Consider the following 10,087-nt stretch of genomic DNA (forward strand, 5'->3'; position numbering starts at 1 on the left):
TTTAAAAAGGCTTTTTTATAATGATGGCGTTCCTATTATAGGTGAATGAGGATTCATGAAAAGACAATCTTAAACCCTCTTGGATCTATGTAATTGTTATCATTTTGTTTTTGTAGGTGGCTTTGGATTATCTACAGACATCTCTCAAGCTACCGGGGGCCTGTTTGATCGAGGCTATGATGGCTGTCTCAGGAATCTTGTTATCTCGCCGGGAGACTCGCCTGTCAACCTCATGAGTGCAGATGATGCTCTCAACGTCCAATCATGCGGCTGATGGTGGCGGGTCACATCACAGTGCAGGGGTTACCATGTGACCTGATAGTGTGGAAGATAAGACCATGTTGTCATGGATACAAGAGTGGAAGAGGTTTGACCAATCAAAAGAGTCAAGAGGATGAGAGAAGGCAAGATATGCATCTCTTTGAAGTTCTGTTTCTTGTTGAGACACCCAATGTGTACACTGGCAAGGAAAATTGGAACTATATTCTGCAACAACATCATAACAGAATGGTCTGGAAATAGATTTTGTTTTAAATGGTACAGCTTCACTCTAGCATTACACGTATGTGAGATGCAAAGAAGAGGTTGAATTTCTGTGACTTGGCCATTACAGAGGTATTGATCCAACTTATTTAAACAAAAAAAGATCAAATTACACATTTCCTGAAAGATTATGTCAAATTTTATTCTGCACATGTTTATACTTTTATCACATTATGCAGTGTATAGCCTATTATGTACCACTAAATTATTATTAACCCTTTTTATGGTAGGAAAAATACTGGCTCACACTGCTCAACTTCACCTTTAAACTCAATAAAAAAATGAATAATGCCAAACAGTATATGTATATATGCTTCTTTGTAAACGTCTTCCTTACACAAATTTCATTAAATATTTGTGCATACTTTGTTATTCATTTTATATTGATTTAGAAGAGTGGTAATTAGGAGGTTTTAATGTTAAGAACTGAGCTTTTCTTGCCTACTATGTACAATGTATTTTCCTTAGATACATTCCAGCTTAGAATGTTCTTGATTTTTAGCGGAGGAATATTTAAGTTGAAATACCAAAATGTGGGGAAAGGTACTTGTATTGGATTAAATTTTGTTATGCGGTTATTATGTAAAGGTGTAGAATTAAGCAATCATGTTTAAATATTTTCAATATGATGTGTGATTTTGTATACAAATGATGATCACTTATATCTGCTAGCTGGTCTAGTCTATATAGCTATTATTAGTAGTATTTTTCTGTCTCAAAACTTTGTGTGATTAGATTTTTCCTTTTTTTTAACTTTTTACCCGACTGCTATGAAAGCATGTCTATGCTTGTAAGTAAGGATCCAGGGGACAAACGGCATTTAAGTCCTCTCCGAGGGACTTGGTAATGAAGATTAGTGCCTTACTTCCCAAAGGGCAATAATTCATCGACTTGGCTTTGAACTCTGGACCTCCCTGTTACAGGACCACTGCTCTACCACTGAGCCATATCGCACCTCCTAATGCAATTTCTATTTTCTACATGTGTCTTTCTTATACTTCAGTGACAAAGAAACATTAATGTTTATGTTTTCTGGTCATAGAAGAGCTTTACATGGTCATCAGTTTGTCTTCTATCATGCAGTTTACCATTTACTGTGTAAGCTAATGAGATGAATGTAATATATAAGTTTAAAGCTCTCATAAATTAATATTCATTTTGATACTTAATTTCTGTATTGGATATAGAATTATCCCTGTCATTTCAATATTGTTACCATACATTGTTCTTGCTACTTGCTTCATTACAACTGTGCTATAAAATCAACTATATATGTATTTTTTTTTTAATTTTGGAAAGTTATAGAGCGAATTTCAATACACAATTTCCAGTAAAATGTCATTGTGTTGACTCACTTTTAAAACTTCTAGTCACATCATTTGCTGACACATATCTGAAGTCATGCACCCACAAGCTACACGTTACATTGTATTTTTTTCAAAATGCAGAAAAATAGTAACTATGCAAGACACTACTAAAATTCAGTCATTTGATCTTCTTTGTAACGTGAAACATTAGACACTGTACATGTGATACGAGGTTGCGGATCTACATTGACTCTAATTAACGAATTCCATCTTTAATGATGTACGATCAACCAGATTATTATTCATATGAACTATAAGAATATCATTTTGCAAGAAGAAAGGCATTTGCAGCTAGGGGAATATTGTCCTGCTCAAGTTCACCTGCATGTAAGCACTTTGATAGTGTACATCAGGACTCTACACTAACTTTGTTCTTGGAAGGGGTCCAGTTGGAACTTTTTACAGTCTGTATGTACAGGCCCAATGTAAAGACTTCAACAATTTTGGGGGTTAAGACTTAGATTTTGGGCGCCTGTGTGTCCCGGCCTCCTGTTAGTGTCCAGCCCTGGGGGGTGTTCCACAAAGATTTTAAGTTGAACTTATCTCTAAGTTGGACTTAACAATTATGGAACGCCGTTAGCATCCTTGAAAATATTTTGTAAAGTTTTTTTAAACGCATAAAATGTTGAATCAAATCATTCACATTTTGTTTTATCACGATAAATTTCATGTTTTTGATGCGGAATTTATGGAAGTCTAAAATACTTGAATTTTTGCTTTTGAATATATTTCATTATAAGGCTACAAATGGCTCTCCATAATATTTAAGTCCAACTTAGAGTTAAGTTGGACTTAAAATCTTTGTGAAACACCCCCCTGGTTTACATTTATAAAATGCAATATATATTTTTATAATCACCTTGAATTTGTATATTATCAGTATTCATATTTTGTCTTGCTACATTTATCATAAGGATTTGTTGTGAATTCTATATACTTGTATTAGCCCGTCTCATGTGAACTGTATAAAACGGAAGGAAATAGTCAAAATGTGTGACCATCTTCAGATATATAGGTGTATCACATTTTCATTTTGGAATAGAAGTTCTTAAATTTTAAGCATGATTGAACTTTCTACATTTAACACATAATTTAGAAAGGACTTTGTATCATTTTCTTTCATTTTGAAATTTTTTTTTTTTTGGTCTCCATCTTTATAGCTGTCAAAGCACTTTAAAGGCTTAGAAATGATGGTCTTTTTAGCAGGAAAATATATATGTGAACAGTACACCTTGAGCCAGAAGCACATTGAAATTTGTTAAGTTATTGAAACTATTGGCTTGGCATTTTTACCAATTTCAAACATATTGACACTATATTAATACCATTTTGCAGTATTTTCATGATGGCTGATGTCTAGCAAAACCTTGCTTTATCTTTGAAGTTATCAGGCTTTTTAATAGTTTTTAACTATGTGTTCATCATTGGAGCTACATGAACATGTTTGTATTGTATCAGAGTGTATTGTTCCATCCTTTTAAAAGGCACGAAAGAGGCATTCGATCATTTATATGTTCACGGATACTGTAAAGTAATCATAGTATCAAATTTGTCAGCTTAGATGTAAAATGCACAAGTATCTGTTTTTCAAACATGTATTCACTGCACAAATGTTATGCATGCCGATATAAAATACAGTTGTTATTAGTGTAATATTGAAATGTATTTGGGTAGGAAAAGATGATTTTTAAACTGTCCACAAAGTGTCATTTTACGTATAGAAGAGAACACCTTGAAGTAAGTAGTACTACAGACTGTCTTTCAGCTTTTTGACAACTATCTATTGTTTTGCAAGCATTTTAAGCAATTGTGTGTATTTTGATATCGTACTGTACTGTAGAATCTATCTTGATGTGTGACGTATGTACTTCAGATCTATATAGTTTTATGTATTGCTCGATGTGTATTTTTCTATCTCAGTAAAAACTCACTTTCTAAAAATGTTCAGATATATTGTTCTTTCTTTGGTGGACAAATCATTCATGTGCATTTACTGGAAAGGTGTGAAAGATTATATACTTGATCAGTTGAGAAAAAGGGATTGAGGAGCAGAGAGACAGAGAGGGATAAAACAAGATAGATACATGTAGATGTAGATAAAGAGAGAGAGAGAGAGAGAGAGAGAGAGAGAGAGGAGAGAAAGTCTACAAAACAAATTTTAAATAGGAATTAGCAGAGAAGAGAGGAAGAGAGATAGATGAGAGAATAATAGGGGAAAAGAAATGAAGAGTTTTATGTACAAATATTATGAGTGACACTAATAGATGGACTGTCAATGTACAAAACATAAGAACACAAGTGTACATGATAATAATAATGTATCTCCTTTATTCAAAAGTTAAATCAGACAACAACTTGAATGTCATTCAAACTTCTGCTTTGCAAGCTATCCAAATAAAATATACGCACAAATTGACTTCCCCCCCCCCCCCCCTTGTTAAATACAGCTTTTACTTCAATATGAAGGGAGTATGAAGGTAATTATATCTGGATCCCCTTAATATCCTCTGCACATCACATAAAGATGAATGAAATATGTAAACAGACATGAATATAAGGTAGTCAACACCATTATCACAAGCGCAAATTCTGGAGAGCCTTCAGTTGTACCTTGCGTTACATCAATAAACCCATGCCACATTCTCAGACATGGAAATGACTTGGACAGAAGATGCACTACACTGTCAATAACATACATGATGTCATTAAAGTAATTTCAGCATGTTGGAACATGCCACTGAAAAAAGGTATCCAGACGTGTAACTTGGGTACGTAATACTTGCAATTAGACATCAATGAGCCAAGATAGATGATCTGTAGGTTTCCATGATGGGTAAGTACTCACAAATTAAGGCTTTCTGTAACACCATGCGGCAGCCTTAGCTGCTGATATACATTGTTAAGAAGACAGCCTTGTTATGACGGCCGAAAACCTCAATTGGTGAGCCTAGATACCGGTAGTTGTTTAACGCCTATCTGCACTAGTTTGAATAGGAGGGATTAGACCTCCCTGCATGGTGACTGACAGGTAGTTATCTCATCAAACTAGCTTTCAATTAAGATAAGAAATAGGGGACCATGGGGACCAACAGTCACCACTTAGGCATTGTTTGCTATATAGAGGGCGCAAGTAGCTATAAGTAGTGCAGTGGGGCTTTAATGTATGCATCCTGAATGAACAGGCCAACGTTCTTGCCGTTATAGATCTATGTTCAGTTATTCTTGATGAGTCTATCCTTCTTTTTCCACACACAATTTCATATATATTTAAGTTATGCCACGCATCAGAATCTTGAATCGAGCGACACTCTCAAAAAACTGCCCAGGGGTCAGAGTTCAAAGTTCAAAGGTCAGAGTTCATGCCTGCTGCCTTCATGCACTCAGCTTCTGGTGGTGTACATGTCTTTATCCTCTGGCTTCGACTGTCCATGATCCTCCAGGCTAGTGCCTGATTTGCTTTCCTCCACCTTCTCAGCAGACTCCTCTGAACTGGAGGTCTCTGCTTTGGTGTCCTCTTCCGTCTTTGCTTCTGTGGCTGCTACCTTTTCAACCTACACAAAATGATAAAAAATTGTAAAAATTAAGAATACAATAGCAACAATAACTTTTGGATACAGGAGATTGAATTCAGCACTCTCCAATTACTCCACTTTTTCAAATTTGTAAACATATACATGCCTGAACAAGCAATATGTATTAAACAGTCTGTAAAAAATGTAGCAAGTAATTGTGAATTTAAGGCTTGATTCATCCTCTCCCCTTATCATCTGCTTTTCTCTCATATTTATCAAGTACATCTTATGTGTAGCTGTCTTTGTTATCCCACTGCCCTACAATTATTTTTTATTTAAAAAAAGGGGGAAAAAAAGGCCTCCCCTTGATCATTTAAACATAGTAAAGAAACACTCTCATCCATGTATACCCAAACATGCAGCTCTCTTGAAAGAGCCAACATCATAGCCCTTCCCACCTTCCACTCCCTGCCTCCCCCCCCCCCTCCCCCCCCCCCCCCCCCCCCCCCCCCCCCCCCTGTGTCAGCTCGGAGCCAAATATAGTTTGGCAAAAATTTCATACAACATGGCATATATTCTTTGTATTGTGCTTGCTTAGAGGACAAGTCCACTCGAAAAATAACTTACTTTCAATTAAAGCAGAAATATCAGACAAACCAATCAAAAAAGTTTGAGCAAAATCGGATAACTAATAAGAAAGTTATGAATTTTTGAAAAAGTATGTAAAACTATGGAACAATGAGAATCACAACACAAATTGCCAAGATGGTTATCAGTTTGTGATGTCATGTCCTCACTAATTATCAATTGCTCTATATGGTTCAATCCAATTAATTTCCCTTTTTATTCCCCAAAACTTGATTTCCCCATGCCTTTGCCCAGTTTATATAATTTGTATCATATTGCGTGCAGAAAATTTCACAAAATATTTTATGAACTTTGAAGAATTTATTCTTTTTTCTGAATATTGTATGTTTATAATTATTGATTTTTATATAAATAGTTTATCAAAATTCACATTTTTCATGAGTTAACTGGAAAAAATAACTCTATATTAGTGCATCCACACAAAAACATATTTCTATTAATCTAACTTGGATGATGGTGTTAAGAAATAAGATTCTTAAGGAGAAAATAGGAAATTTATATCATCAATATAAAGAAAAACAATTAGTGGATAGTGAGGACATGACGTCACAGACTCATGAGTGAGTTGCCAATTTGTCTAGTGATTTTCAAAGTTTTTAATGTCATTAAAAATTCATAACTTTCTTATTAGGTATTCGATTTTGCTCAGACTTTTTTTGATTGGTTAGTCTGATTTTTCTGCTTCTATTGAAAGAAACTTATTTTTGGAGTGGACTTGGGCTTTAACAAAAACAGTATTCAAACTTGAACCGGGTTGGCCAAACTTTCCCAATCAATGGTTCTGAATCAACTTGCAAGACTATGCCCTCTAGAAAGAGTCTTTTTTCAAATTTGAATGTTAATATCCATACTTACTGCAGGTGTTGATGTGGCTCCTTTATAAAGGTCCGCAGCCTTAGTTTGAACCCATTCAATCTCAGCCTTGCCAATCTTGACTGCTTGGTAAGGATAGCAAAGTGAAGCGGTAGCCGTCATCAGACCACCAGAATACAGAACCTTCCTGAAGAAACCACCTATAAAGCAGGGAGAAGATGACGATGGTTGCAAGGAGTAGATTAAAGAGGAGGTACTGCCATTTTGTAGCATTTTGTAGAGAGGGACGTGGTTCACAGTAACATATTTAGAGTAGACAATCTATTAAAGTACAGATACTACAGGTACAGTAATGCCTATATCAATCCTTAATAGTAGATCTCTTATCTTACTCAGTGTTCAAAGGACAAATATAGGCCTCCGTGGGGGACCTATGACTTGATGTCCTTTTGAAGGGTCTAGGGCACTGAGTATCAATGGTTAATGCCATTCCAATGGGCAACAGTATTACTGATTTATCTTGAACCAAAGATGACCTAGCTTCACCACTATCATCTGCAACACTGCCTGCTACTCTGACTCAAAACATTTAAAAGGTCAATTATGTGCATGTTGTACAATACATTATGACATTTGCTCTGGTTTTACATCATCACAGAAATGTAAGATTAGGGTTATGGCTACAAAGTGGTTTCATGTTTGGTTTATGGCTTGGTCAGGTATGCTGGGTCCGGGTTGCAAGTAAAAAAAAAAATTGGGTTAGTGTACATCACTGACTTTAGGGCAATTGACAATGTATCTTAGAACCTATTTCTAGCCTACTGACTGTACACAATATATGTTAGAACAACAACCAACGTGCGGTCATTATACAGTAATTTGTCAATGGTGTTGACATGATTTTTTTCTTCTTCCTTTTCCTTTTTTTTTACGTAGAACAAAATTGAAGGGAATGTATTGTACAGGTCACTTTTTATTGAATTGCCCTCAACTAAAAAACACATCTGATGATCGGTCAACATACCTTTCCTAGCAAGGACAAGGCCAGCGAGACCAGCAATGGAGATGACCCCTGCCCTGGGGTAGAAACCTTCCTCTGTTTTGATGAACTTGACCACACCTGCAATGAATTAACAGAACATCAAATCAATTCTGGTGAACGACATCGATCATGAGGGCAAGACAAGCATTTTCATGTAAAAGAACAGAGAGTCAGAGACAATGGAAGAAATAATTTTCTCTGATTTTGAAATCAATGAAAAATGAACCCTTCAGGTGAGAGATAAACAAGAGGCTACAAACATAAAAACAAAAATTGCCCCCTTGTCCGACAGGGAACATAGATCTTGATAGTAATTGTTGATACCGGTACTCATAGTTTACCTGAGTTCACTTTTTATGCTGGGAAGTTATTTGGGAGTCTCACATGAATTACATAGCCTTGAGGAATTTTTAATATGTGAGTGATCAGGAAGTATACTACGAATCTTAATTAATCTCAAAATATTATCATACCACATTGCCACGAGACCATGATGTCGCAAACTGCTTATACATACCATTATAATAGTGTATTCCATTTTGTTGGAATCAGCTTGGTTTTTAGAGGTGTAATCTAAAAACAATATTATATTTTATGTATGTAAAATGATGCTAAATGTCATAACAAATCAAAACCAGGACAGGTCAATGGTTAATGTATATGTGTAAAGCTGGCTACACTAGCGTTAAACATCTGCAAAAGCACCAATGGTAACTGTAAATTACACACATTTTGAGTTTGTTATGACAATTAACATAATTTTCTCTAATACAAAAGATAACATTGTGATGTACATGTAGGAAGAAGGAACAAACTTTGCACTTACTCTGTGTTGTCTGTTCTGCTGATTTGTATGTTCTTTGTGTAAAACTGATAGCTCCCTGTACGGATGGGACAGAAAGGAAAGGAAGGTCTTAGTGAATACAATATTGTGGGACAAAAAATGTCTGAGCAAACAGTAAGAAATGCAGCACATTTTTCTTCAAATTGATACATGACAAATGAAGGTGGGAAACGACAGTTCTCTCATTTCAAATGTTGATGTAATAGAAATATACTAACAGCAGTTCACAATTAAGTTTGCCATAATGATGGGTGGGGGGGAGGGGTAGAAATATTCCAACAAATAATGCCACTTATTACATTATTGTATTTCATATTTTTCGTACCCCCCCCCCCCCCCAGCTATGGTTGGTAAAAGCTCATAAAGGCATACTTCTACTAGTCACATATCAGTCTTCATCAAAACAGAACAGCTGGTAGCTGTGACCTCATAATCATGGATCCTTGAAACACCCTGTATAGATCTGCATTGCTTACGTTGAAGGTGTCCGAGAACCTCCAGATCTGCTCCCTGACTGTGCCCACCATGTCCCTCAGAGCGCTGGGTCCTTCCGGTATCAGCTGGTACTCCGTCTGCTCAGGTTCGCTGTAGACCGGCAGGTCCTTGGGCTTCACCAAACAGGTCACAGGGGTCATGTCCTCACCGCCCACCGTGTTCTCTCCTGCTTTGACTTGGAGGAGGCCTAGTCCCAACATGGGCATGGAACCGTACCTCAGTGCTACAAATACCTGTGGAATTTTGTTGGAAGAAGTGAGGTTAGTGGAACAGCATTAAGATGTTGTTCAATATTTTACAAATTGGACAAAAAAAAAAAGAATTAGGTCTAGGGTCTAGACCTAGATCTACTCACTAGGTCTATGTGCTCAAAGTCAAACCAAACTTCAAAGATCTCGGTTTCGAATCACCCCCAGCCCAGGCAGAAAACTGAAGCCTGCCTTGTGTGTAAACATTCCCCCCGGTGTAGTGGTCCACCTGAACACTCCAATATAGTATGAAATACTCTGTAAAGAGGAATGTACTTAGATCTAGTAGAAGAAGAAGAAGAAGAAGAATAGATCTGTTTGGTCCCACTCGTTTAAAACGGTGTTGGGAGAGCTCATTCTTCACCATGACCTCGCTCAATCTTGCTCTCTCATTAATTAAATCTCAATCATCTTAAAGATAAACATCAGATATGAAATAAAAATGATTATAAAAACATAACATACCTGTCGAGACATTGCTCTGCTATATCAAATTACCATAAGATATGATTATTCATTGGCCCCAACAAATCGAGGTTCTTCGTTTCTCCCTGTAACTTAAAATTGTCAAACCG

General features: G+C 36.3%; 2 protein-coding genes across 2 annotated transcripts in view; one reads left to right on the forward strand and one right to left on the reverse strand.

Moving 5' to 3' along the window:
* LOC593680 (protein eyes shut homolog) overlaps positions 1–3,855 on the forward strand; it is a 45,989-nt gene extending 42,134 nt beyond the window's left edge. Inside the window, exon 40 of the mRNA XM_030974138.1 lies at positions 117–3,855. Coding sequence (XP_030829998.1) covers positions 117–274 — 158 coding nt within the window. The 3' untranslated portion in view covers positions 275–3,855. The remainder of the gene's footprint in view (positions 1–116) is intronic.
* Positions 3,856–4,211: 356 nt separating this feature from the next.
* On the reverse strand, positions 4,212–10,085 carry LOC578726 (MICOS complex subunit MIC27). The gene is made up of 6 exons (XM_778881.5): positions 9,978–10,085; positions 9,246–9,497; positions 8,752–8,806; positions 7,908–8,003; positions 6,926–7,083; positions 4,212–5,461 (listed from the first exon to the last, which is right to left on the reverse strand). Exons 1-6 carry the CDS (start codon positions 9,987–9,989, stop codon positions 5,291–5,293), a joined length of 744 nt encoding a protein of 247 aa, XP_783974.2. The 5' UTR covers positions 9,990–10,085; the 3' UTR covers positions 4,212–5,290.
* Between the last annotated feature and the right edge of the window lie 2 nt (positions 10,086–10,087).

Source organism: Strongylocentrotus purpuratus, unplaced genomic scaffold (assembly GCF_000002235.5).
Source record: "Strongylocentrotus purpuratus isolate Spur 01 unplaced genomic scaffold, Spur_5.0 spur5_scaffold_7, whole genome shotgun sequence".
Classification (NCBI taxonomy): Eukaryota; Metazoa; Echinodermata; class Echinoidea; order Camarodonta; family Strongylocentrotidae; genus Strongylocentrotus; species Strongylocentrotus purpuratus.

Bases quoted from the DNA above. Each gene is read 5' to 3' on its own strand.
- LOC578726 (XM_778881.5), bottom strand. The intron at 8,807-9,245 runs GTAAGCAATGCA...CCATCCGTACAG, and splicing joins GGTTCTCGGACACCTTCAAC to GGAGCTATCAGTTTTACACA. The intron at 8,004-8,751 runs GTAAGTGCAAAG...AATTCATTGCAG, and splicing joins AGCAGAACAGACAACACAGA to GTGTGGTCAAGTTCATCAAA.